A 26,818-nucleotide genomic window follows, 5' to 3' on the forward strand; every position below is an offset into this window, starting at 1 on the left:
CAGCCATGCATTGCTGATAGCGTCTCTGTCAGCCTTGGCTTGCAGTAGCTCAGAAAAAAGTCAATAGAATGGATGTGGCATGTCTATTCCACAATAGATAGATATCATTCACTGGAGTATATACAAGGATGCGATGCACCTATCGAAGGGATCAGGAACTTATGATCAGATACGGTTTACCGGGCAGCTTTTAATGACAACTTAGTTACTATCGCAACGCAAAACGGCTCAGCCTTGAGACGTAGATAGGAGAAGTCACACGCAGTACAAGTACATGTATGCTAGGGTGGAAGGTTTGCGCCTGGAGACAAGAGGCATTGCTATTGAACGTACCGGCCCTATTTTACTTTAGGTGAAGCTCTTTGAACCTAGAGTTTGAGGCTTTGAGCTACGGTTCGTTCAGGTAGGACTGACAGTGGAACGATCCATGTAGAATGGCGTGCCCACCGAATGCAAAAATGTCTTGAGTACGCAGTACGCGTTTACAGATGGGAAAGCTAAAAAGAAAATGCAGCTATCAGTGGGTAAAACATTTGCCAAGTAGCATGACTTGTGGTTGTGGCAAACGTCGTCATCACCATTTAGAACTGGCTTTCAGAGTCGGCTAATCAGAGAGACGCAACAGAGCTTGTCATCAAATGTCGGTTTGAAAAATGACGTAGAGACGGATCGCACATCCGACATGGAGACTCTGAAGCCCCATCTGTATCCGCTGTCATGAAGTTTCTTACCTTGAGGCTTTACTAAGCGACACATACCCGCAATAGAAGGGCATTTGACAACCCTCCTCATCGATGGTACCCCGTCATCTTATGTAAAGCCCACAGTAGTAGACTGCGGGATTTCCAGTGGCGCAAATGAGGCCGCCAATCCCAATGGTGTCGAGGTCCGCAACGCCAACAGATGCTCGAGTCAAGTACCAGGACCCGCCAAGGTTTGGCCCTTGCTGGTGAGATGAGTGGACGGAAAGGGGGAGACAGTAGGAAGCATCGGAAACCCAAAAGAGAAACCCCGAGCCGCATGATTGATTACTGGGTTTCGAGCCAACCAACACGAGGTTGCAGCTTTGTACAATCCAATGGCCAGCCGCACCAACGTCCCGTTGCGTGGCAGTGGGACGTTGTATTCATGTGCTCCCCTCATCCCTCCCAGTCCCCTTCTTTCCCGTTCCCCGATGCCAAGCGATAGCAGATGCTGTGTTGAAGGGTGACCATCACGGGCCACCGAGGCAACGAGGCTTGCCGGCTGGCTGCCCCGGCAAACGCGCTAGGGGCCAAGGCTGCACATGCTGCAACATACTTGTACTGGGAAAATCCCCTGACAGGTATCATGCTGTTCCGGTGAGGAGCACATCCCAGTCGCCGAAAGTTCATCTCCTAGATCGATGAGGCGTTTGCAGGTGGAGAGCGCAGTGAATGCAGACTTAAAGGGTAGAAGAAGAAGAAGAACATGGGATGGATGCAATACACCCTGATCGACATATTCAAGGGTCCTCTTTGGGACAGGTGACAGGATTCTCGAACCATGATGGAAGGCTGCACCGACGAACACGGATCAGCGCTTTTGGGGGGTGGCAGCAGAGCAAGCCTCACGCGGGCCGGGCAGAAGCCAAGATGCAACGCACAGAGTATAAATCGCGGCACACGGACTCGTGGCACATGCCTCACGGGCGCGACCTGGTGGCGGCATGCAGGGCCTGGGGCCACTTGTTCAAGGTGCATGGTTGGTGCCAAAACAGTTCGGGGACAGCCCCGATGTCGATACTCGAGGCCGAACAAATTGAAGCTTGAGAACGAACATCTTCCACAAGTCTTCGATGAAATTGATGAATCCGATGAACAAGATGAGGCGCCGGGCTCTTCTCACTTAGGAAAAGCGTCGCAGTTGGTGGGCCCCTTATTGTGATCTCGCGGGGGGCCCCGGCATACCCTCCACTGGCCATCGTGTTCCCAAGACTCTCGCGCGCCCCATTAGCCCATTTAATACCACCAACAGCATGTGCTTTTTCTCACGGGAGATGGGTCTCTGGCGCCAATATGAGAGCAAGCGAACGAGCACATGCTGCTAGGGAGACGCTTGTGAGTGAGGCCCCGCGGATTTGAATCGTCATACAAGTACACATTCTCACGCGTGATCCACCAGAGAACCCCTGAGTCTCCCTGAAGTCTTTCAACAGGCAAGACAGGCAAACATGCGCCTAGGATACTCTTACGTACTTAATGTCCCTTGGCTTGATGCAACCAACGAGTCGCTAAGGCAGGGAGCTAGGTCGCTTGCAGTAGGAGAGCAGCTGATCGCGACCCGCCAGACAGGGAGTCAATTGGCATTGTGGCAAGTCCCATTTCCCCTCGCCTCTCCAAGCTAGAGCGTCTGTCGCCAATCAGCAGCGTGCTAAAACTCTTCATCAAACGGATGGCACGCTACCAGAACCTTGCGCGTGGCCCCCGGTCCTGATACTGCGCGTACGAATCAGTCGCTTTGCGACGGGCTGCGAACAAGACGAGACACGCTTCATGCGAGAAAGATGCCTGGCGCTCAAGGCACCCTCGTGTTGACTGTCTTGGAATGGTAACAAGGCCGAACCAGGACGCGAGCAGGTGTGACTGGCAGGGTCTCGAGCCCAGACCGAATGTAAGGCCTGAATAGAAATACATAGCAACGAAGAAGAGTCTAGACGCAAGCGATTGAGTTTTTTCCGTCTGTCTAAAAACCACCTGGCTGGTAACGTGTTGCCCAGGTCACGTTGGCACTGGTCAACCAGCCAGACAGTCCAAAGAGACACCTCTCGTGCCACGATGGCCTCAGCTTTCCCGTCAGCTCGGCGCCATTGAGGCCAACCGTCCTATCATTGCGACGTATCGCGACGCAGGCTACAGCAGACGGCGGGCCTTGATGCCTCAAAGGGTATAGCTTCCCCTGGCCTGCTTCATATCTGAACGAGGGGGAGGGTCGCCTTTCAGGATAGCTCGAAAGCCAAGCCTATCCCAAGCTTCCCCATCTAGGCTGCCGTACCACAAGGATCACGGCCTTGCCGACTCGGTCCTGCATGTCCACCCTGGCTCCATCATGCTGCCGAGCGTCCGACCTATGCCCCATCTCGCCCAGTCGGTGCGCCGTGATCCTCGGACGTCATTTCGCCCACCTCTCTGCTACCGTTCCCGACGTAGTGTGCAGTTTGAGGTGCTTGTCAACCCGAGACGCAGAGTCTGTTTGCTTATCATCTCCGCCTTGCCCATCCTCGCTGCTCATGCACATGCCTTTCCTCTTCCCCATTCCCTTTCGAGCCGACATCGACAACCCCTCCTTCGATCGCCCATCCCTCCCTTCGACAACAGCCTGCCGCATGCCAATTGACACGCAGAGCTGAGCTCGTTCATCGTCTCTTTGTCTCCTCTCCCTCCACAGAGCGACACCTCACCACAATCTCCCCCAGGTCAATCCGATCGTCACCATTCACCATGTCTCACGTCCTCTCTCAGGACCCGGGCGCTCGCGACCCATACGCCGATCAATATGGTCGTGACATGTACTCCTCCGGTTACGAGAACGGCACCAACGGCGGCAAGAAGAGCTCTTTCGACATGCACCGTCGTGTCTCTGGCGTCGACGGCACCGCCGACAACGTCCTCGAGTCTCTCGGCTACAAGCCTGAGTTGTCGCGCAACCGCTCCACCAAGCAGGTTGCCTTCATGTCCTTCGTCCTCGCCTCTATCCCCTACGGTCTCTCTACCACGCTTTACTACCCTCTTGTCGGTGGCGGTCCCGTCACTATCATCTGGGGCTGGCTCGCTGTTTCCATGATCATCGTCTGTGTCGCTGCCTCTCTCGGAGAGATCACCAGTGTTTACCCCACTGCCGGAGGTACTGACTTTCCCTCCGTAATCGCCTCGTTTGAGTGCTCGTGTTGTTGGCGATTCAATGCCGCCCGCTCTCGAGCGCTTCCAATCGTGATCATTGCTGACTGCTCGTGACCAGGTGTCTACTACCAGGCCTTCATGCTCGCACCCGCTTCTTGGCGTCGTGTTGCCAGTTGGATCTGTGGTTGGGCTTATGTCGTGGGCAACATTACCATTACTCTGGCCGTCAACTTCGGCACCAGCTTGTTCTTCGTCGGCTGCATCAACGTGTTCGAGTCCGAACCTGGTGTCGGTATCTTCCAGTACGAGAACTACCAGCTGTACCTGATTTTCTTGGCTATCACGATTCTTTGCAACCTCGTGTCAGCCCTCGGCAACCGTTGGCTTCCCGTCCTTGACGTATGTTCTTCGCCCATCACGCCGTGGCCGCCGTCTTAGCTCCCGGTTGATGCATTTCACTAACCTGCCCTCAGACTGCCGCCGTCTTCTGGACCTTCGCTGGTGTCCTTGCCATTATCATCACTGTTCTTGTCATGGCCAAGGGCGGTCGTCGCGATGCTGAGTTCGTCTTCACCCACTTCGAGCCCACCTCAGGATGGCCTGATGGCTGGGCCTTCATGGTCGGTCTTCTCCACGCCGGTTACGCCACCTCGTCCACGGGCATGATCATTTCCATGTGCGAGGAGGTTCGCGACCCCTCAACCCAGGTTCCCAAGGCCATGGTTGCCACCATCTTCATCAACACTTTCGCTGGCCTCCTCTTCCTGATTCCCCTCGTTTTCGTCTTGCCCGACATCAGCGAGCTCGTCCTCGCCCAGCAGCCCGTGCCCGCCATCATCAAGTCCGCCGTCGGCTCCCCTGGTGCCGCCATCGGCCTCTGCGTGCCTCTCCTTGTCCTCGCCCTCATTTGCGGCATTGGCTGCACCACCGCTGCCTCTCGCTGCACCTGGGCCTTCGCCCGTGACGGCGCCATTCCGGGTTCCCGCTGGTGGAAGACCATCCACCCTAAGCTGGATGTTCCTTTCAACGCCATGATGCTCTCCATGGTCGTTCAGATTCTGCTTGGCCTTCTGTGGTTCGGCTCGTCGGCTGCCTTCAACGCCTTCTCTGGCGTCGGTGTCATTTCTCTGACTGCCGCTTACGCCACTCCCATTGCCATCAACCTGTTCACCGGCCGCCGTGCCGTCAAGGACGCCAAGTTCAGCCTCGGCAAGTTCGGCGTTGCTGCCAACGTCATTGCTCTCGGTATGTGTGCCATATGCCTGTTTCCAGTACGTCTTACCATTCGCAATGCTAACACTGTCCAGCTTGGTCCGCCCTCGCCATGCCCCTCTTCTGCATGCCTGCCACCATCCCTGTCACCCTGACCACGGTCAACTACGCCCCCGTCGTCTTCGTCTTCGCAACTCTCGTCTCGGCCGTGTGGTACATCATTTGGGGCCACAAGAACTACGCCGGTCCTCCTTCCAACGAGATTTATTGAGGCCAGGCCAACCAACCACTCCTCGACCCGGATACGATGATCGATCTCAATGTCTTCTGATGGAGAGGGCGATGATGAGGTCGAACTTTGTTTTGGGATACACGGGTCTTGCTTCGATCTTACCTCCTGGGTCGGGCAACGAGGACGTAGGCGGGGATTCCTGTGCAGCCTTTTCTTTACATAGACAATTGAGATACCCCAATGCTTTCAATTAATGCTCTGGCATCAAGATTTGTCGGTCTGTAGTTTGATTTGTCAGTCAGCTTGAAGCTTGGTCCTCTATCTTACGGATAATATTTGTATCTGCTTGAGCTGCCCCAGGCTCTCGAGAAATGGAGGACGTCAGATCAAGCTGTGGGGTCTCAATCTGTCAAAAGATAGACCGGAGGTGGACGACAAGCTACTCGCCAAAATCGGCGCAGCCAACTCTGAGCCGAGATCGCAACGGCGTCCAACTGCTTCAGATCGGACGCTATATTGTGCTACAGCTCTAGTGAGAGATTTCGTCTTCTTGACCGTGTTTCTTGGAGGCCAAATCTCCGGGAGGCGAATATCAAATCTTGCAGAATCAAGGAGCAGGCTGGGCCTGGGCTGTTAAGGCTACGAATGGTCCTCCTAGGTACGGAGGGCTATATCTCACACGTGTTCTATACCTGATATTCAACTGTGGATATCACTTACGAAGACGCCTTCACTGTACTCTTCCAATTGCTCTGACACCCTGGCATAGCATTGAACAAAGAGCCTTAGAGATCACGCAACGCACGAACTCACTCAAAACCCTTGCAATAAGTCTGATTTTGGCAGAGTACAGATAAGTTTGACTCGTAGGATTACATGGCTATAGCCGTTCATGGAAGCCAATGCACCACTGCCTGGTCCGAAGAACTTTCGCCTTGCATATCGCGCAGAAGGGAATCCACTTGGCCCATCCACACACCCCGCCAAAAAGACTTCACTTAGGGCTCGCCTCGGCATACAAACGATATCAACACCTGCAGGATGCTGGTCCGCCATCAATCCATTGGATAATGCATTGGCCAGGTGGTGGAGTGGTTAACACGTACCCCTGCTAAGGGTATCTCTCCGGAGGCGCAAGTTCGAATCTTGTCCTGGTCGTTCACTTTTGCTACTTAATCTATTGAATTCGAAACATCATTTTGTTACGTCTATCTGATTTTTTGCATGCGTTTTGAGAGGTGTGGACACAGCGAACACACGCACGGAGGAAATCTCCATCCTATTCTACTTCACCCACATATAAATGGCGTTAACTTATTTTTCATGATCCTGGCCCTTACCCCGGCGAAATATTTGATCGGGGAACAATTGTCACAGACGCACGCTCGCATACTTGTGAATTGTCTTGCCCCACGGATACGCAATTCAGTCCCATACCGTTCGTCTAAGTCACATATCTTTAAGAAGATAGGTGACTTCCGGAGGACATTGATGATATATGCAATCTCCATTCTATGATCAGGAGATAGTTAAATTATCACATCTTGACACCCTGGCTCAAATAGGTTTTGGTCCCATACTAGCTTGCCCCATCCTCTACCCTGACTTGATCATTCTGAATCTTCACAAACAACCAAAGAACTCTTCAGTAGAGAATGATGATTCCTTCAGCGATACTGCTGTTGTGAAAATCTGGGTTTTCCCTCCGCATTAGAGGTCCGCGAACCCAAGCTCGAGCACATATCCGAGGACTAGCTTGACGTGTTCAACGAGGTGGCCAATACGAATCTTATCCAGAGTATCCAACTCAGAGCCCTTCCATGGGTTCTGTGCAAAGGCACTGTCAGAGACATGAGCAGCGGGATATCCATACTTTGTTGCGGCAGCATGATCAGAGCTTGCAAAGCCACCCTCGATCTCAACCCAGGAGATAGAGCAGTACTGCGTTGGTCAGCTTTACGTTGCGGGGGTTCTATCAGACATCGTACCTCGCGAATCACTCGCTTAAGAAAGCCATTTAGAGGCTCGTAGGTGCCAGTGCTGACGATGTTGAAATAGTCCGTTGGAGCCTGTTCCGACAGGAAAGATCCCGCCATGTCTTGGTTCAACATGGCTGCAACCGATATGTTCTGGTTCTTGTATTGCTGGAAAATGTCGAGGCTGCCCTTCAGTCCGGCGTCTCCAGCAGCGTAGAATTGGAAAACTACACGATTCTTGAAGTCCGAAAGTTTGTGGTGACGTAGAAGGAGATTCAGGGCCTCGAGAAGAACAACGACGCCTGATGCATTGCTGTCTGCGCCCGCTCAGTATCCGCTCTTATTGGGTTGGCATCAGACTTACTTGCACCGGGAGCTCTTGCTGTATCCCGCTCGCTCTCTACGACAAATTGGTTACTTACATCGAGATGAGCTCCAACAATTACAGTTTTTCTTTTCTTGCTCCTCCCTTCTGAGACCTGCATTTCGATGCTGTTCTGTGGCCAGCTGTGCCTAAAGCGACCCAATTTCGTCACGCCGGGCAACCTCTTCATCTCCTGGTAGATCCAGTCAGAGGCAGCGACACCATGCTTCGATTGGTAATGTCGGTTCTGAAAAGTGACCAAGGCCTCCATATTGTTGGCTATTCTCTCCATGTCAATGCCGCGGATGAGGTTCTGTGTCTCTCGCTGTTGAACCATCCTTGTAGGATAATCCTGGTCCACATATTGGAGGTCTCCTAGCGGAGGGTCAATGAGATCCGTCAAGTCAAAGAAGGACCTATTAGGCTGCAGGTGTTAGCGCAGAACAAGACCAGCGAGTCCTGCGGTGCTCACCCGAAGGATCCTGGCTCTTGCTGCAGCATTGAGATGACGGAGGTCGCAAGGGCCAAGCTGGACGCGCGCATCTTGGCCACTGGACGTCGGGGATGCCAGTGTAGACTTGGGTGCCACAAAGACAGCGGCAGCAATGCCAAATATCATAGCACTGTACATGATGATGATTCGGGTACCTATTTCAGTTGGTGTTGTCTGTGCCGAGCTTTCCAGAATTGTGAGGATACTGTGTTCAAGAGAACATCTGCGGCCATTATTATGCCATGACAGGAACAAAAATGAACGTTTCACCGGGAAAACCTTGTAAAGTCCAGAGCTGGTATAAACTTCATGAGGCTCATGCACAAGATTAAATCGCGAGGATACATGATCACTGCATTGACGGCAACAAGGAAAGGAGATTGTGGGATGCAGTGTCGACGCTGTTCTTTAATGGTAGCTAAGCTCGCCTTAATTGGTGTATGAATAGGTGTTTGCTGCTGCTGAGACTCATTCAATACTTCATAGCCTGCTAAATCCTTCCTCGCTCCAAGAACATGTTGGGAATATCTACATGCTTCGCCCGAATATACTCGCACAGGTTCTTTCCCAGGCTGTCAAAGCTGCTGGTCGAGTTGAAACCGCGGTCCAGATGATCCTTCAACAAGAAGTGCACCGCTCGAATGTTGGGGAACTCACATCGATCGATCTGGTTTCCAACATCATCCTTGCCCAACATACTTCTCAACTGTTTAGTACCCATAATGGTCCTCAGCCAATCCCATTCGTCGTCGTGGCGAACAAACAGGCCCAGGTTGCAATTGGAACTCTTGTCGCCAGAACGTCCCATGACTACCCAGCCGATAGGGCCTCTTGTCGTGGGCCCAAACTTCTTAAGGTTGGCAGGGGAATCGGTCTCGTAACTGGGTTGCTCACGCGCGTATTCTCTCGTCACCACCGGTGACGGAATGTCCAGGACTCTGCCGTCTGGCAGATGCGCCGTCTCATTCACGAAGCTTTGTGGCAGCAGGCTGACCCAGTATTCAAAAAATGGCCTTCCGATGGCTGTGCGCATATCTGGCGCCATCGTGCTACCCGGATAACCCTGAAGAAGGTTCTCGATACAGAATCGCGCGAAGGAGCCACGATCCGAATCGACAAAGTTATTTCCCGAAAGCAGATCTGGGTCGCGCGTCTGGGCGAAAATTCGCATATCGACAGTGGCTTCTTCCTGGGATTGCGGATCAGAGGGGACATTCCCGGCCACCATGAATTTCAAGCAGGAGAAGCGCTTTATGTGGTCACCCATGAGTGCCTTCGTCTGGCGCTCAATCATTGCAGCTTTTTCAGCAATGTCAAGTCCCGTTAGGTAGAAGTGAAACTCGGCTTGCCAGCCGCCCTTGGCTGTGATACCAACTGATCAAATTAGTAATGTCCTAATCCTGCCAGCGCATGATGTACCTTTCGTCGTAGAAGGAGGTGGTAAACCCTTCACGCCTGAGACGTGCACGGCATTCTCGCCGATTTCCTGGAGATGCATGTCTTCGATGGAGGCTGTGACATCCGAGTTGTAATAAAAAGGCCCCTGAATCTCGTAGAGAAGCTGACTGGCGACAGTCTGCGTGTTGACCAGACCATGTTTGCCTTTCTCCATGGTGATGATGGCCTCTCCTTTTTCGTCGATGGCAGCGATGGGATCTCATACATGTCAGCGTTGGTCAAATGACCAGGCAACAAAACTTACATCCCATATCCGTGTCCTCGCCCTTCAGGTCCTTGAACCCAGAGTAGTAGCCGCCTGTGGCATAGGTGCTGCACTCGATGATATGTCCAATCATTAGCGCGCCCGCCAGCTCGGTCAAGTTCTCGCGCGTCCAGCCATGCCACCACATAGCAGCACCGACTGTCACCGACGCATCTGCGACCCGCCCACAAAGTACGATGTCTGCGCCATTTCTGAAGCATTCGGCAATACCTGTGCCACCGAGATAACATTGTGCGCAAACAGGGTCGAACCCCCACTCTTGAATGGGCTTATTTGCAGGGAGATTGGGAAACGTTTCGCCTTTGACTTGTTAGTAGTTGTTGTTGGGCATGTGAAGTCAAATATGGCATGTTACCCTTTTGATACAGATCCAGGACAGCGTCAGTCACATCATCGCCATCCACCACGCCAACCTTCAGGTCGACGCCGTGTTTCATGATCAGCTCCTTGACGGCCAAGGCGAGGCCATGGACGTCACTTGCTCCGGCGTTGACAGCAATTTTGATTCCCCGGCTCGCGAGATGGGGAATCGCAGGGTCCAACTCGTCCAAAAAATACGGCTCGTACCCCTTGGCGACAACGGTCGAGCCAGAAGACATCTTTTTCTGGGCGAGTCGGTCACGCTTGTCGGAGCCGCGGAGAGTCATGTTACACTCAGACATCCAATCGCCGGTAATGACATCGACGTCTTCATTCTTTGCCATGTCATGAATCGCCCTTTTACGATCGTAGACGCCTGAGGGTGTTAGGCCTGGTTCCTCACATCAACATTCAGATCAACGAGACTGACCTCCAGAGCAAGCTGCGATTTTGATGGGCCGCTTGGCAGTCTGCCCGTTTGCCCCCTGATGGCCATCGTTGGTGGCGCTTGGTGCCATTGCGTGGAATTCGTGAATTTAATTATGCAATCCGGAGTGTTTGTATTGTTGCGTTCAATTGGGGGTTTTGATCTGGTGGAATTGCAAGTACTAAGATTTAACTCTCATACAAGTGACAAAGGCTCACGATCAAGTACCTTAGCTATATACTTGACACCCGAAGCATTGATGATGAGCCCCGTGATTCGTGTTCATTCGCAACGGTGCCTCCGAGTAGCGGGGGAACACTGCTGAACTGTGCGTGTCTCGCTGGGGTGCACTAATGATTCAGTACCCGTAAAAAGGTATTTGGTGTGCTGGCGGGTATCGTTCCCGGGCTTCGGGGGAAGATTTACCTCGATCGCCCTAAACTTGACTCCACACCAATAGTTGACTCGGTCGAAGGCTGGTCTCGTCGGAATGAATCACTTGCTTGGCGATCATGAACCTGGTCATCTCTTCTATCAACCGGCAGTTGGCAGAGAGCACTGTCTTCAAAATGATGATCGAGAGATCAAGTGGACCGAAGACCGTACAAAGCTCTTGAGGGCCTTCGTAAAACGAGGTGCAGGGAGTGAAACTCTTCTACCTTGCTCTCATCTACTTATGCAAGAAACCTGCCACCAGCCTGAGAAATGACCACTCGATACCAGTGCGCAGATGTTTCGTGTCCCTGATGCTAGCCGCAATAGCATCACTTTTGACATGGACATCTTTCAGGTAGGCCTCGCTCTCATAGGCTTCCATTGTGAACAACCTTTCAACAGTGCCTTCGTCCTTCAGTATGCCGTAAACCAAAGTGCCTACTTCCTCTTCACGACCTTGATCCACCACGGCCTGCCAGTATGGAAGGGACGTACCAACACCTCCAACCATGTAATTGAGCTTCGCGATGATGATCCAAGGGTCGGTATGTTTATTGACCTGTTGCCGCGTGAACTGAAATGAATCTGATGGGTACGTGAGGATATGCATCGTTGGAGGCTTTGGTCCAAGATTTTCACCCAACCAGACCTGCATGGCGTTGACAGAGGGAAGAGACATGTGGTGATCGAAAGCAGCCTCGTCAATGTATCTTGCATACTCTGTCAGTGACGTTGCGTGTTTGGTCGTGGCTTGGGCGCGAACGTACTCCTCAATCACCCAGATGTCTGTTTCCCTAGCGACATCGCGCGATGTAAGGACGGCATATTTCAGCGTCCCGCCTTCGTTGAACAGGGCCTCATGGGCGGCTTTGGCTAGTTGTTTAATAAACTGTCATGGTCAGAGGTTATACGTTCTTTGTAGGAGCATGGCCCGTAGGGCAGGTCCTTACCTCGTCGCGTTTCGCCACTGACTCTGTTGACACAACCGCAATGACAAACTTGCGCTTGCTGAGGGTGGCCATTGTGCGATTCTTGTTGAATTATTTCAAGTTCTCTTTCTTCGCGCGCCCAAAAAGACCGCTACGCGGAATGTCATGCAGTTTAAGAGGCCTACTCTATGCACTGCTCCCCGCAATTCCCCAAGCCTCTCGCGTTTGCTTACCCGGCCGGCACCATCTCACGGGCAATCAAACGGACAAGGAAGTGACTGTGGTTGATCATCTATAGCTTGGAACTTATGTGCCGGTTTCCCAACTTTGACGAACACATTCCATCAGTCATGTGGATCAGCTATTTCCTCAGAATTTTGCCTGTAGCGTTCCTGGGTAGTTCGTCAACAAGCCATACCCCGCCTCGAAGCTTTTTGTATCCGCTGACTTGCCCGTCGACAACAGATTGCACGTCTCTCAGCACTTGCTGCTTCTCCTCTTCTGACAAGATCTCGTCTGTCTCCTTGAGTACCACCCATGCTGCGGGCAACTCCGTGAGCTGGCCATCATCCCAGAGCGCCCCAACACCCTCCTCGGCCACCAGCGGGTGGAGTTCACATATACCTCAAGCTCTGCAGGGCTCACTTGGAATCCCTTGTACTTGATAAGGTCCTTGGTTCGCCCAACAATGGACACTCTTCCTTCCTCATCTATGCGGCACACGTCGCCAGTGTTGTACCACCCTGGCATCGGAAAGGCTCGTTCGTTTGCCTCAGCATGGAAAGCATATCCTCTCAAAATGTTGGGTCCACGCAGCTACAACTCCCCTGTTGCACCATCTGGCACATCCTCCACCCCTCCCTCCTGTTTGAGACACGCCTCGATTCCGGGCAACAACTTGCCCGTGCATCCATCATATAGGACCTCGTGATATTCCTGGTACGCGACATAACCAGCTGCTTCCGTCATGCCGTAGGCTTGGCAAAGCCGCCATGGCGCTCGAGCCAGGAGTTTTTCGAGCTGAGCTTGCTTGAGCGGTGCACCGCCAACAGCTATGAGGCGTGCAACGGAGAAGTCGCTGTCACGTCCGAGTCCGCCAAGGCCAGGACAATACTTGGTACGCCCTGGAACGACGTGGCTTGCACGGAGCCAACCAGTCTGGCGAATCGCTCCAGATTGTAAACCGGCATCGCGTGGTGAAGCATGCCTGCGTATGGCCCGAGGAACAGTGGCGCTGTTGTGTTCGCAATGTGCGCCCACGGCGTGAAGGCAACGGTGCGCGAAGCCGGATGGAACATCTTGTGCCCCCCTGGTGCATCGAAGGCGAGGAGCTGCAAGACGTTTGCGACAAAGTTTTGGTGAGTGAGCTCGACGCCTTTGGGCTGACCTGTTGTTCCTGAGGAGAGATGAATGGAGGCCAGGCGGGTTGACGTATCGTCGAAGTGTGGGGTCGGAAGACGCCTCGCGGCGATGAGATCGGACGATATGTGTTTCAGTCCGGGAGCAGGAAGGACGATAGAAATCACAGGAGGTCGAGTCCAAGTCCCCTTTTCCTTGATGAGCATTTCGGCGACAAAATCGAGAGCCTGTTCGACCACAAGGACAACAGGGCCATAGGCGATAACGAAATGCGGGCGGGCGACGGCGAGTCCTTGACCTATTTCCGAATATCGTAAGGCATGGTTTACAGGGCAGACTACACCACCAGTCCACAGGATAGCGTGGAATATTTCGAGAAAATCTACGCTGTTTGGTAGCACGATGGCCCAGCGCGCTTGGTCTGGTGGGTTCAATTGGTCGTGCAGCCCTTTTGCGAGACGACCAGCTCGGTCTCGGAGCTCCCCTAGAGTTGCACTCCTGTTGGTGAGGCTATCAGAAGCTATGAGGTGTGATTCGAGAATAGGGAAAGCCGTGGTGTGCAATAGTTCAGTAAGGTTGAGGTCCCTAGGGATATTGATGTCGGATGACTTGTAGATTTTCATTTTGACAAGTTAAATGCGCTATTAATTAAGTTTGATCAGTGACGGAGCATGTCACTCGTGAAAGATGTGTATGTGATGAATACAGAGGTTCTCTCGGTGACATCCAGGGGCAAAACTTAGCCATAGCCACTGACACAGCCTGTTGTTAGACTCCTGCCTCTAGAAACCAAAGATTATCAGAGGCTGATGACAGCCGTGATGCAGGACAGGCACCGAACAATCACCAGGTAGCGTGCCAGCTACCCATGCCAATGATCCGTTAGCCCGGTGCCCAGTTATATTCTTCGCCGTAGCACAATCAGGGTTCTCTGCACGGGAGACCCTGAATGATGTCCAGGTGCCATTCTGAATCATTAGTGCTACCCCGCGTTCACGCCCCTTAACCCCTTTTCGTTGTCTGATGACCATGGAAAAGCGACTCCGCACCACCACTTTCGCAATTGACATTGGCGCCACTCAAAGCATGTCTACGGCGACCAAACATCACTTTGGTAATTGGCTTGCCGGCGATGCATCCGTGGTGGCCTTGCGAACCGCGCGCTGGAAAGGTGCTTCCATGACACAACACGGAGACCCCGAACGATTTATGGCTCCTGTCACAGCATGACTTGGGAGTCAGCAAACTCAACTTTGAGCTCTTCGAAATCGACACCATGTTCCGTCGACCTATTCGCATCGGCAACTGCTCTGGCGCAATTAATGATGGAATTGACCAGATTTATCGACTCGCGAAGCATGGCCAGGTCGACGCCATCACTGCCGACTACCTTGCTGAGTTTAACATCGCGTGGAAAGCCATAGAGCTTCAGACAGACCCCACGTTAGGCTATGAACCAAATTTTCTTGAGCAGAGTGCCTAGCACAATGGCGATGCAGCGCGGCTCGTCGCCGAGAAGCGTATCAAGATTGTGCACGATGGCGGAGCGCTCAACCCCCGAAGTCTGGCGGAGAAGACAGACGCCTATCTTCAGAGTATTGGCATCCACAACTTGAAGGTTGCGTGGGTGAGCGGCGACGATGTTACAGAGAAAGTTCGCAATGGCGCCTTTGGGAGAATTCCTAACCTGGATCAACCAGGCGTGCAACTGCGACTTGAGAACGAGAAGTTGCTGGCTGCGAATGTCTACACTGGATATGCTGGCATCGTCAGGGCTCTGGCAGAAGGTGCGGACATTGTCATCTGTGGGAGATGCACGGATGCTTCACCGGTTATGGGCCTCGCGGCCTGGTGGCATGGGTGGAGGACAACAGATTATGATGCGCTGGCTGGCAGCCTCATGGCTGGTCATCTCATTGAATGCGGTCCATACGTCACGGGCGGCAACTATTGCGGTCAACGCGAAATCCGGGACATGCAAAGATTGGGGTGGCCGATTGCCGAGATCGACAGCGCAGGTGGCATCGTTATCACGAAGCCTGAAGGCTCAAACGGCATTGTCACTGTCGACACATGCAAAGCACAGCTGTTGTACGAGATCCAGGGGCCAATATACCTCAACCCCGATGTCATTGCTGACAATCACGGTGTCAACCTCACGCAAATCGATACTGACCGCGTACGTCTCAGCAACATCAAAGGCCTTCCGCCACCGCCGACAGCCAAGCTTGCGGTGTGTCTACTTGGTGGCTTCCAAGCTGAGATCTCCATCTATGCTGCGGGACTTGACACGGACTGAAGTTCAATGTTCTCAAAACTCAAGTCCTCAAAACCATCGATCGATCCGCATTTACGACATTCACGATTGAAAAATACGGCACTGCACAGCATGATCCGCGCTCGCAAGCAGCTGCAACGGCGCAGTTCCGCTTTTTTTGCGCAGGGCACTCGGGCTGAGGCCTTTGACGACTTCAAGCGCGCCGTGTTCTACAATGGTCTCCAAGGTTTCTGCGGATTCCACGCGGGTATGGATTGGCGGACAATGGTACCGAGGCCGTATGTCAAGTACTTCCCGGCGTTGGTGCAGCAGGATAAGGTGCCAATGGTGGTGCATTTCATCGACGGCAAGAAAGACGCAGTGTTTATACTGGCGAGAGACGCAAAAGACTGTGGTCAAGTCCCGACACAGCCGACTGATGAGCCGAAAAGAGCCGCGTCGTCCTCAATCATGGGGAAGATCTTCCCTCCCGGGATGACGCGACGACCGCTGAGAGACCTCGTTTTGGCAAGAAGCGGCGACAAAGGAGGAAACGCGAACATTGGTTTCTGGGTCAGAGATGAAAGCGCATACGCATGGCTTCAAGGTTACTTGACAAGCCAACGTGTCAAGGAATTGCTAGGGGATGACTGGGACGCAAAGTATCAGATCGAGAGGTGCGAGTTTGTCAACTTGCAGGCGGTGCACTTTGTCATCAAGGGCATTCTACAGGACGGAGTGAGCAGCAGCAATGTGCTCGACGGATTTGCCAAAAGCATGGGCGAGTTCGTCAGGGCCCGAGTCATCGAGATGCCAACTGAGCTTGTCCAGAAAGAAGCAGAGCGGAGGGGAATGTTAGCGGCTCATGCCGGCCGGCCAAAATTGTGAGCCTGAAGCCAGCCAGTACAACAAGGAACTTGTAGAAGCCAGTCGGCCCAGACTGTATGCGTGAGGCGCCTCAATCTGTGCAACAGTTGAAAGCAGCCTGAGACGATCCGAGATTGCCCGTTAAGGCTGGCCGACATTGAACACCGCGAGTGCTGAAGTAAGAACAGTTGATGGCACTACCGGCCTCGGTTGTCTTTAGCACGAAAGCAGACCGACCACCTGACGCTACAATGCCTCCCCCCCTGGTGACCGTTTTCTGGTTCAATATCCTTGGGTTAAACCCGTTGAATGCCCGGGGATGAGGGACCGAGCCAGCGGGACATGCAACCGAGGCTACTCTGGGGAAGCCGGAGTCACATGAGCAACGAGTTCACAACAGGCCGTCCCAGATTCCCTTGCTCCGGCCCCTGTCGGCACTCAATCATGCGATGCGATCTGAGTCACCCCCACCATAGAAATCATAAGCTCCCAGACCGCCCCCTTCATCCCACGTCACCGATCATGTCAGTCAACACCACCGACGAGCCCACCAAAAACGCATCAGGCTGATACGACAACGTCGACTTTCGAAAGGCAGCTGGCTACAAATATCCTCCCATCAAGTGCAGCTACAACCGGCGCGATGTTCTTCTCTTCGTTAGTACAGGCCTAGTGACTCTTACACCCATGACGAAACCCCACTATCGCCAGAAGTTCCGGGCGACTAACACCACAAACAGGCCAATGCGATCGGCGTTCCCAAGGACTCGCTACATCTCTTATATGAGCTTCACCCCGCCTTCGCCGCGTTCCCGACCTTCCCCATCAACCTCGCCTTCAAGCAGACAGACCAGGATATCTTCGACTTCATCGCGCGCACAACGACAGGCGGCGTTCCAGGCGTTCCGCCGTTCGATGCTCAACGTTCTGTAGATGGCGAGCGCGCCATTACGCGGTCTTGCGGCAGCTGCCTGTCTCCTCAGACGGCCTCGATCTTGAGGTCCGCGGCCGCGTCATTGGCGTCTACGATAAAGGTGGCGCCATGATCCTCGAAGCCGAACAGACACTCGTGGACGCCAACACGGGGGTTGAGTACACGAAAATGGCGAGCACAGCGTTTGGCATCGGTCAGGGCGGATACGGCGGGCCAAGGGGGCCGACGAAGTCGGCGGTCAGCATCCCCGCTACGACACCGGACGCCGTGCATGTGTATCATACGACCGAGACAACAGCTTTGCTGTACAGGCTGTGCGGCGATTACAATCCCATGCACGCCGACGAGGAGTTTGGCAAGAGGGCTGGGTTTCAGGGGTCGATCTTGCATGGGCTTGGCACGTGGAACATAGCGGCTCAAGGGCTGCTGCGAGAGATGGGAGGGTCAGACCCAAGAAGATTCAAGTCTTTTGGTGCACGATTCAAAAGTGTTGTCTACCCGGGAGACACTCTTGTGACCCGCATGTGGCGAGTGGGTAACGAGGGTAATTTTGACCTCATCCTTTTTGAGACGGTGGTCAAGGAGGACGGAAGGGTTGCCTTGTAAGTGCTGATCAGCTTGATGTGGCTTGATGATGTGCTAATCAGAGCCCACAGATCTAATGGGTTTGCAAAGATACTCCAGCGAGATGCCAAGCTGTAGTTTTACCACGGTGATGAGGAGTCAGACTAATCGAGGCACGGGCGGCTGAACATCTCGTCCTGGATAGCAGTGTCCGACTCAAATCGGGGAGGTTTATGAAGTCATGATTGTAGCGTTTTTGATCTCTATGAAGTAGTCCCCCTTTTTGTGCTATTGAAGTATCCCTGAAATTCAATTGGATATCTTTCACAACGACTGCAAAACGACGCAGTCTAATATGACTTTGCGATCAACCTTGCGTAGGTATCGAAGCTAACACTGATTGATGTTGTCATTCCATCTCAAAGGTGCGAGGGCACCCATTTTGGTTGTCTCTTCTCCTTGTATGCATTCAAACCTTCGTCAACGTCCGGTCCTCTCAACATCTTGTCCGCCCACAGCTCCTGTCCCCTCATCGCGGCCCTGCTGACCCCGTTTCCCAAACCTCCCTTGCCGACAGGCGCGAAATAATAACGCTATCTGGACTTAGACTTGCAATCTCTTCAGCATAGTTCAAAGCTCTACTCAGCAACTTGCCCTGCGGTACAATCTCCTTAACAAGCCCCCACCGCTCGGCCTCTTCAACACTCATCTACCGCCCAGTCGGGATCAGATCCATTGTCCGATGATTTCCGAACAAAAACATAGCCCTTGGCAGTGCCCCCGCCAACGCCGAAACTCCTCTCAAAACCCAGGTTCTTACGAGAGGCGTGAGTATATTATAAACTGATGTGCTTAATTCTCCCGAGTACTCCTACGTAGCCTTTCGTTAGCCTCACTCCAACTTGCCAAGCAACTTAATCAACTCCAAAGGATGTCAACAAAGTCGAGTTAGCACATGAGCTTGAGAGAGCTGGCGACGGAAGCGTTGCAGTGAGAGATGACGCATCTTCCATACGTTCTGAGGCTCTGGGAGACAACCTCCCTCCTGGCTATTTTTACTCTCCGCGGTTCATTGGCTGCATGACGGTTGGTTGAGCCAGCGCATCACACATCAAAGTACTTGTTAATTAATCTAGGGTTTTTGTCTTTCGGCAATTTCCGCTTACATCTTTCTTATTTTGCCAAGTAATGTCCTGACGTATATCAACGCCGACATTGGTGAGTGCAATGACATTGACACTCGTTCCTCTCAGATGCACTGCCTTCTCCTGGGGTGGCAGCATGTACCCCTGGAAATCGGCGGCGACAATCCCGAGCCTGGCCATCGGCGGGAATCTCCTTGTCGCGCTATTCTTCTGGGAAGGCTACGCGGACCTGAAGTATCCTGCCATCCCCATCAATTTTTTTCCTCAATCGGGGCTGGTTTAGCCTGGTCATATGTGCGACCGTCGCAAGTATGAGTTGGATATGTTCGTGCATGATCAAAGTGTTCTGACAGGGGTAGATGTTTTACTACTCGGCTGTCCTGCTCTGGCCTCAACAAGTTCAGGCACTGTACACGCGAGACATCACATACGCTGGGTGGCTTTCTGTAAGGGCTTCAGCCTGCCGTGAAGAGGAGCTCTACAGCACTCGGGCAAATTGTAGCGGGCGCCATCGTCAAGTGGGGAGGTACTGTCCGGTACTGGATCATCTTCTCGACGTTCGTCATGGTGGGCTTCGTAGGCGCTTTAGCGTCCCTGACCCCTGAGACGAAGAACACTGGAATCGCCCTGACCATCATCGGTCCTTTCTTTGTCGGTTTCATTGAATTAGCAGCTCTGGCCCTGGCACCCTTGTATTGTAAGCCGGCAGATATCGGCCTTGCGTCGGGTCTCTTGGCATCGATCCGGTCAGCAGGAGGTTCCATCGCGGTCACCGTTTATACGACCATCCTGGCTAACCGACTCTCGACGACCATCCCATCGAACATTGCCAGGCCAGCGATTGAGGCTGGCTTGCCGGCGGACCAGGTTGGTGCTCTTGCCGCTGCTGTGCGCGCAGGTAAGCTGGCCACGTTTCCAGGTATCACCGACTCAATTCAGGAGGCTGTGTGGTCTGTTCTGCCTGTAGCCTATTCACAGGCATTCAAGACAGTCTATCTGGCAAACCTGGGATTCGGTGGCATTGCCATAGTCGGGTGCCTATTCTCGAAGGATGCGCAGAAGCACTTGACAGACCGTGTTAAAAGGCGAATGGGGGATGGAAAGAGAAAGCCTGATTTGGAGGCGAAAACGGTTAAGACCCACCACCCCCCAACCGCCCACCCCCCTAACCGCCTACCTAAATTAACGAGAAACGAGTAGTATAAAATAATAGATAAGTTTAATTACTCGCTATAATAGGCTTAAATTAATAAGAATTCTAAGTATTATAGCTCGAATTTAGCTTCCTAATCCTTTAAAGCTATTATAGAAGGTATTACGATTTATTTTACTCGAGTTTAAGCTATTTAAATTGCCTTAATATTAGTAAACCGCTTATTCGGATTTAATATTACCTTAAGCTTTTTATAGGGCTTATATACCTTTAATTAAGCACTTAATAAAGCGATCTAAGTACTCGCTTTTATTAATTTAATATCCTTTAAATCGATATACTTCCTAGCCTTTAAGAATAAGCGATATATAGCCCGTACTATTAATTTAGGTATTATACGCTTATGAGATAGTGAAAAATAGCCTTTCTAGAGATCGCTTAAGCTCCTTAGTATTACTATAATAAAGTTAATATAATTATAAGCTTTTTAAAGCGTTTTCGGAGTCTTTAGATAGCCCTCGTCTATTATTTAAGAGCTTAAAAATAGCTATTATAGATTTATAAGCTATAGGCATATTATACGTTATTTACTATATATATTATTCTTTATAATAATATCTTTTCGAGTTTTTTAATAATAATAGAGGAAATTACGTTTATTAATTAATAAGCTATTAAATAAATAAATTATAGCTTTAAGATATTTATAATAAGCTACTTTTAAAGGGCTAAATATTAAGAGGTTAAGAGGCTATATAATATAATTAGAATAAATAGGAAATAGAAGAAGGAAGATATCCGCTTAATAATAAGTTTATAGAAATATATCTAAAACGTAGCTTTTATAGCTATTTATTATAAAGAAGTAAAGAGATTATAGTTTATTAGCCTTTATTTATATAAATAGAATAAAGATATTCTTAAGCTATTCGAGGCTTATAGTATTATTTATTTATCTATTTATTATAATTATAAATCTCTAGCCCTTAAAGCTATTAAGGGGCTCTAGAAACTATTATTATTAAACTATTTTATTTCTAAAAATAATAAAAGGAGGGAGGGCTTTACTTTCTATAAATATATATTTAACGATAATAATCTATATATATAATTTAATTATTTAAATATAGATTTTACGCTTCTTAGCGCTATTAAGAACGAGGCCGTTAATATTTATACCCTCTATAATTCTTATCTTATTTATATTCTATCTTAGGGCTAAGGGAATAGCTTTAAAATTAAAGTAAGCGAGAATAGCGAAGAAATCCTTAAATATTTAAGCTATAATTCCTTTAAAGTAATTCTTTTTAATCCTCTTATTTATTAAAGTCTTAATAGAGGGATTTCGTTTAAGAAAAGCATTTATTTAATATATTCTAAGGAGCGATATATCGCTTTATATTAATAGGATCCGCTAAATAAAATTATATATTTAATTATATAAAGCGGCGAAGCTTAGAGCGCTTTATTCTATAATCTAATAAGCGAGATAGTCTTCTTAAGCCCTCGAGAGCCTTTAAGTATCTTCTCGAGCAATTAAGCGCTCTATAATATTATTAAGCATTCCTCGAAGCATTAATATAAGTATATTCTAGTCGTATATAGCTTTACGCCTAGCTATATTACGCTTAATTAATATTAGTATATATCGTAATCGAGGTAGGAGGTATTAAATAACGACTAAGGGTATAGCTTAATTATAGAATAAAGAGATAATAATAGATAAGAGGAAGGGAGAGATAAAAGTAATTATATCTCTAGAAGGAGATGTCGGGTCGAGAAATAGATCAAAGATTCTTATAGCCCTTAACGAGAGCTATAGAATAGTATATTTTTCGTTTAGATCGAAGGTAGGTAAGTAAAGGGGTAATTAAGAAGAAAGTTATAATTAATTAAGAGAAATACTTAAATTAATCCTAATAGGAGTAAAGCGTATCTTAGAAGGTATCCGTTCTTAATAGTTAAGAATATATAAATTAGATAGGAATTACTATATAAAGGGGACTTACGAGTATTATTAGAATTAGATAATTATTAAGATCTAAAAACCTAAAAAATAGGTCTAGGGGGTACCCTCTATATATAATAGACTGACCCTTAATAGCTATACGTGGATAAGGCGCTTAGACTACCTCTAGACTTATAGGGGAAGTAGAGTCGGATTTAAACTCTAGCTAATAGGGTATAAGAGAACTTAAACGCTTATTACTATAGAACGGCTCTATAGAATATTATAAAGATTATACCGTTCTATAGCCACGGTTTTTCTATATTTTATAATATATATATTATTATAGTTTAGCTTTTATTTAAGCTACTAGAGTAGTTATAAGATTCTAACCCTTATAACTCCTATAATCAAGGCTAGAGTATTTAAAATATCGTCTTTAATATATCTCTTTATTCTAAATCTAATAGTATAATTAGCTAAACTATATAATAAAAATTAGGAAAGATATCGTAAGAAACCTATTATTCTAAGAGCGCGTTTTAGGTAGTGAAAATAGTTAATTTAGGTGGGCGGTTAGGGGGGGTGGGCGGTTGGGGGGTAGTGGGTCTTAACGATGATCCTCGTCGGGAATCAAGGGAGATCCAGGAAGGTGCCTAGCTGTCCCAAGCTGTACATGTTACGGCGCAGCGTGGACCATCGCGCAAGCTGTTATGCTTGCAGGATAGGGGAGGGATGAACTCTTGATATCAGAATAGTAAACCATTGTTCAGGGAGTTCGGATCGGTATGAGACCTGATCGTTGAGTTGAGTAAAGTCAGCGGCTGGCTACGGGCATCATCAGTCGCAGCGCTGCCCTGCGAAACGTCGCCATGACGCTAAAGCCACTGTAGGCGCGCCGTGGCTTATGACGGTGGCCTCCTCTACCCCGCGTCTGTACTTGGACCTAATTCCGCTAAAGTCAAGTCAGTCCCAAGCTTTGAGAACCTGAAGCCAGCCTCCAGAGCACAATACACACGCAAAGTTCGTCTGCCACGAACATCTATCTGATACAATAATGTTTCTGGGCAGTGATTCACTTCTCGCGCAACATGAATACCTCTCGGACGCCCAAGCCGCCTCGTCGGAACTCCGTGGCCCGATCAATGAATTCGGCGACATCACCCTCCTCCGACGGTTCGACAGCTGCCCAAAATGGGATCTCAAGTATCGAATCTCAAGATCTTGAGCTTCAGAAAAAGCGAGCACGGGACCGAAAATCCCAACAGGCTATGCGAGATCGTAACAAGTGGGCGATTCACAATTTGACGGAACAAGTCGCAATGCTCACCCGCGCCGTCGAGGAACGAAGCCACCAGACAGCCGCCCTCCATACTCGTGTGGCTACTCTTGAAGTCGAGAATTCACAGCTGCGGACACAGAATGCCGCGCTCCAGCTCAGCTTGATGGGGCGAGAGGGTAGCACCACACCTTCGAGTGGACTGCTGACCATGAGTCGCGAGCCCTGGGAGACAGCACCCAAGAACGCACCATCCACGTGCCTCGCAGATGAGATACTACAAGGCTTCATTGCTTCTGTCAGGACTGACAACTTGCTGTCGGCAATGAGCGTGACGGAAAGGGCAGCAGCGTACTCTCTGAAGCCCAAACTCTGCTCACTCATCGAACCTGACAGGAGCACGGAGGATGACATTAGCAATGTCGCAGCGGATATGGTGCGATCATATCCCGAGATCGAGACGCTGCCGAAGCAGGTCGCTGTTTTCTGGAACATGGTACTGCTTCTCAAGGTCGGTTCGGGCTTTGGTGCCCACTTTGAATCATTGCATGCCTCGCTAACATTGGCCCAGTGGATGGTTCTCCTAGATCAGCAGAGTTGGGATCTGATGCCCGAATGGCTGCGTCCGACCCCAAGCCAACGCGAAACTCCCCACGCAGCCTGGATCGATCGCATACCTTGGTAAGGACGTCTGTTCAGTTCATCGGAGCAAAGAGTACCTGCTAACAAACCCACAGGCCTCGAGCGCGTGAATACCTGATCGCACACCCCGACATCACTCTTGATGACTGGGCTGCCCCCTACAGCTCAAGCTTTGACGTAAGCTGGACATACGATCCTTCGCTTGTGGTCATAGCCTGCATAGCGCCTGATTCGGGCAATCCTGAGCTGTCGATTAATCCTGTCTACGAAGAGCACCTGCGACAACTCAGGAATTGGACCGTGGGCGACGTTTTCCGGCAACAATTTCCAGAAATTTCAAAACTTGTCGACGAGGATACTGCATCCTGAGCTGGAGAACAGCCCTGCTTTCCTCTGTACACACCAGAAGAATGGGTGACTAAAGCAAGACCTCACATGACTACGCCGCTGTCCCCATCCCAGTTTACTCAAGGCTGTCGATTCGCGCTACTGATTCATTGCAGCTCCTTGGCCTGCCTGTGAGAGCCGACTGACCAAAACGCGGAGTATGATTCCCGACCAGCAATGCTCGGAGGAGTCACCACAGTGAGATCAGCAGCCAGCGATTAACCTTACAGAACCAGTGGTCCCACTGAGGGCCAGCAAATCTATGCATCTAGAACGCTAGGAATCCATCCAAGCTCACGCCTCGTCAATGAGACGCAAGACATGCTCGCTACCAACAGATCCTTCCTCCACGAACTCTCTTGTCAAAGGACAGAATGATTATCATTGCATGGTCTCACACACTGATTTAATCAAAATGGCCGACCTTCGTATCTATCACTCACCCTACCCTAGCATTAAGGTGCCAACCAACCTTTCTGTCTCCCAGTTCCTCATCCAAACGAATCCGGATGATGTGTCACCGGAAAAAATCATTTGAAAAGACTTTGGCGATAAAGACCAAAAGGTCACATACGCTGGGCTTCGATCCAACGCTGCCTTCGATGCGGCAGGTCTGAGAGAGATGCTGGGCCTGGAGGTAGGCGATGTTGTGTGCATCGTAGCCACTAATTTGGCCCTGTGGGCCTCTCTTGCGCATGCCATCCTTTGGGCTGGGGCGTGCTTCTCGTTAGTGTCCCCCTGCTTTACACTATCTTCTTGAGCCATCTCTAAAAGCAAACTGCAGAGGCATCAACCCGCAAGCTACAAGTCATGAACTCGTCCACTATTTCTCTGTTGCCCGACCCAAATTGATAGCAGAGGATGCGGGACAGATAACAAAGATAAGGTTGCGATAAAAGAATCACATTGGTCCTCGGAGCCAAATATCATAGCTATTGGGGGGTCTTCAAGCATTGGACCTGACCTCCTCAGGGTGAGCCTAAGTGCATCCACGCATCCAACTGGTGGGATTACACTGATGCACTGATAAATAGCCAGTATCCTTGTGATATTCGCAACGCTACGGTTAGTCCATTGTACCCGTTCGACATATCGAATGGCGACAACACAAAAATACCGGCAGGCATGTGCTTCAGCTCCGGCACGTCTGGCAAGCCTAAGGCGGTCGTCTTATCCCACCACAACCTTATCGCGCAACTCCTTAGCGTGCGTGCAACAAACCCCTTCACCCACACCTTGACTAGCCGCGAGCCTTTCTGCCCCTCTTTTGCACATATTTTTATGGCATTGTATCCGGTGTTTTAGCTCCCGCCTGGATCGGTAATTACGTGCAACCGATGAGACGGTTCGAGTACCGTCCATATCTCCAAAGAGCCGCTGAGCTGAAGGCCAACATACTGCGGCTGGTGCCTGCGACGGCTGTGAGGATGACGAAAGACCCAGAAATCAAGAATCTTGATCCGAGTGCCGTTCACACCGTCATGTGCTCTGGCTCACACTTATCCAGCGATACCGTTGTGGCACTCCATCAAATCTTAAGCCCAGAAGCAACAATGCTCAACGGCTACGGCATGAGCGAGGCAACCGTGACGCTCCTCCGCAACACTCGCGGTGGTCAAAAGGGTGCCAGCGTCGGGAAGCCAGCTGCGGGCATGGAGGTCCGCATAGTGGACGAAAATTACAACGATGTCCAAGCGGGAGTTGATGGAGAGTGTCTTATTAGAGGGCCGTCGGTTTTTATGGAGTACAAGAACAACGTAGCTGAGACTGCGGCAGCATTTAGGGGTGGATGGATGTGTACTGGCGATATTGTTCATGTCGATCAGGACGGTTATTTCTGGCTTACCGGTCGAAAGAAGGAACTCATCAAGTACAAAGGCCATCAGATCGCCCCAGCGGAGCTCGAAGCAATACTGCTTCCCCATCCATCCGTCACAGATGCCGGTGTCTGTGGCGTTAGGGACGAGGCTACGCAGGAAGAACTCCCAGTCGGCTTTGTTTCCCTCTCCACGGCCATGAGTAACAGAGATAGAAGCCAGACAATGGAACGTCTGAGCGTTTTCATGGATGCGAGGGTCTCATCTTACAAGAGGCTCAGAGGTGGGCTGTTCTTGGTCGAGTCACTGCCCAAGAACAGCTTGCCAGAGCTGTTGAGAAGAGAGCTTGTCCGGCTTGCGGAGCGTTTGAGGAGCTCACGAGCTAGAATATGATCTAAGTTAATATCACACCTGCATATCTGCAAACTTAGCCGTGGGCCAGCGGTTGAATGGTCTGC

The 26,818-nt window shown here is 50.6% G+C and overlaps 10 protein-coding genes and 1 non-coding gene across 11 annotated transcripts; 6 read left to right on the forward strand and 5 right to left on the reverse strand.

Annotated features, from left to right (window-relative positions):
* Window positions 1–3,458: 3,458 nt before the first annotated feature.
* VDAG_02110 (GabA permease) lies at window positions 3,459–5,557 on the forward strand (the record flags this gene model as incomplete). Its single annotated transcript, XM_009658139.1, has 4 exons — window positions 3,459–3,861; window positions 3,976–4,256; window positions 4,331–5,102; window positions 5,165–5,557. 4 exons carry the CDS (start codon window positions 3,459–3,461, stop codon window positions 5,338–5,340), a joined length of 1,632 nt encoding a protein of 543 aa, XP_009656434.1. The 3' UTR covers window positions 5,341–5,557.
* An 821-nt stretch (window positions 5,558–6,378) lies between these two features.
* Window positions 6,379–6,459, forward strand: VDAG_20084. Its single transcript has one exon. It is a non-coding gene; the product is annotated as a tRNA-Ser (tRNA).
* Window positions 6,460–7,011: 552 nt separating this feature from the next.
* Window positions 7,012–8,184, reverse strand: VDAG_02111 (aminopeptidase; the record flags this gene model as incomplete). The annotated part of the gene is made up of 4 exons (XM_009658140.1): window positions 7,012–7,242; window positions 7,290–7,579; window positions 7,642–8,057; window positions 8,114–8,184. The coding sequence occupies 4 exons, from the start codon at window positions 8,182–8,184 to the stop codon at window positions 7,012–7,014; spliced, it is 1,008 nt and encodes a 335-aa protein (XP_009656435.1).
* Window positions 8,185–8,624: 440 nt separating this feature from the next.
* VDAG_02112 (uncharacterized protein) lies at window positions 8,625–10,735 on the reverse strand (the record flags this gene model as incomplete). The annotated part of the gene is made up of 5 exons (XM_009658141.1): window positions 8,625–9,496; window positions 9,554–9,790; window positions 9,837–10,157; window positions 10,213–10,593; window positions 10,648–10,735. The coding sequence occupies 5 exons, from the start codon at window positions 10,733–10,735 to the stop codon at window positions 8,625–8,627; spliced, it is 1,899 nt and encodes a 632-aa protein (XP_009656436.1).
* Window positions 10,736–11,314: 579 nt separating this feature from the next.
* Window positions 11,315–12,101, reverse strand: VDAG_02113 (uncharacterized protein; the record flags this gene model as incomplete). The annotated part of the gene is made up of 2 exons (XM_009658142.1): window positions 11,315–11,968; window positions 12,030–12,101. 2 exons carry the CDS (start codon window positions 12,099–12,101, stop codon window positions 11,315–11,317), a joined length of 726 nt encoding a protein of 241 aa, XP_009656437.1.
* Window positions 12,102–12,824: 723 nt separating this feature from the next.
* On the reverse strand, window positions 12,825–13,990 carry VDAG_02114 (4-coumarate-CoA ligase; the record flags this gene model as incomplete). Its single annotated transcript, XM_009658143.1, has 3 exons — window positions 12,825–13,339; window positions 13,396–13,665; window positions 13,831–13,990. 3 exons carry the CDS (start codon window positions 13,988–13,990, stop codon window positions 12,825–12,827), a joined length of 945 nt encoding a protein of 314 aa, XP_009656438.1.
* A 653-nt stretch (window positions 13,991–14,643) lies between these two features.
* VDAG_02115 (uncharacterized protein) lies at window positions 14,644–16,512 on the forward strand (the record flags this gene model as incomplete). The annotated part of the gene is made up of 3 exons (XM_009658144.1): window positions 14,644–14,842; window positions 14,867–15,546; window positions 15,691–16,512. 3 exons carry the CDS (start codon window positions 14,644–14,646, stop codon window positions 16,510–16,512), a joined length of 1,701 nt encoding a protein of 566 aa, XP_009656439.1.
* A 524-nt stretch (window positions 16,513–17,036) lies between these two features.
* VDAG_02116 (peroxisomal dehydratase) lies at window positions 17,037–18,176 on the forward strand (the record flags this gene model as incomplete). The annotated part of the gene is made up of 3 exons (XM_009658145.1): window positions 17,037–17,148; window positions 17,232–18,027; window positions 18,101–18,176. Exons 2-3 carry the CDS (start codon window positions 17,594–17,596, stop codon window positions 18,174–18,176), a joined length of 510 nt encoding a protein of 169 aa, XP_009656440.1. The 5' UTR covers window positions 17,037–17,148; window positions 17,232–17,593.
* Window positions 18,177–18,408: 232 nt separating this feature from the next.
* On the reverse strand, window positions 18,409–18,797 carry VDAG_02117 (enoyl-CoA hydratase; the record flags this gene model as incomplete). Its single annotated transcript, XM_009658146.1, has 2 exons — window positions 18,534–18,797; window positions 18,409–18,510 (listed from the first exon to the last, which is right to left on the reverse strand). Exons 1-2 carry the CDS (start codon window positions 18,696–18,698, stop codon window positions 18,409–18,411), a joined length of 267 nt encoding a protein of 88 aa, XP_009656441.1. The 5' UTR covers window positions 18,699–18,797.
* A 4,529-nt stretch (window positions 18,798–23,326) lies between these two features.
* VDAG_02118 (uncharacterized protein) lies at window positions 23,327–24,525 on the forward strand (the record flags this gene model as incomplete). Its single annotated transcript, XM_009658147.1, has 2 exons — window positions 23,327–24,195; window positions 24,252–24,525. The coding sequence occupies 2 exons, from the start codon at window positions 23,327–23,329 to the stop codon at window positions 24,523–24,525; spliced, it is 1,143 nt and encodes a 380-aa protein (XP_009656442.1).
* Window positions 24,526–25,668: 1,143 nt separating this feature from the next.
* Window positions 25,669–26,753, forward strand: VDAG_02119 (4-coumarate-CoA ligase; the record flags this gene model as incomplete). Its single annotated transcript, XM_009658148.1, has 2 exons — window positions 25,669–25,753; window positions 25,849–26,753. 2 exons carry the CDS (start codon window positions 25,669–25,671, stop codon window positions 26,751–26,753), a joined length of 990 nt encoding a protein of 329 aa, XP_009656443.1.
* Between the last annotated feature and the right edge of the window lie 65 nt (window positions 26,754–26,818).

This window comes from Verticillium dahliae, genomic scaffold (genome assembly GCF_000150675.1).
Source record: "Verticillium dahliae VdLs.17 supercont1.3 genomic scaffold, whole genome shotgun sequence".
In the NCBI taxonomy this organism is placed as follows: Eukaryota; Fungi; Ascomycota; class Sordariomycetes; order Glomerellales; family Plectosphaerellaceae; genus Verticillium; species Verticillium dahliae.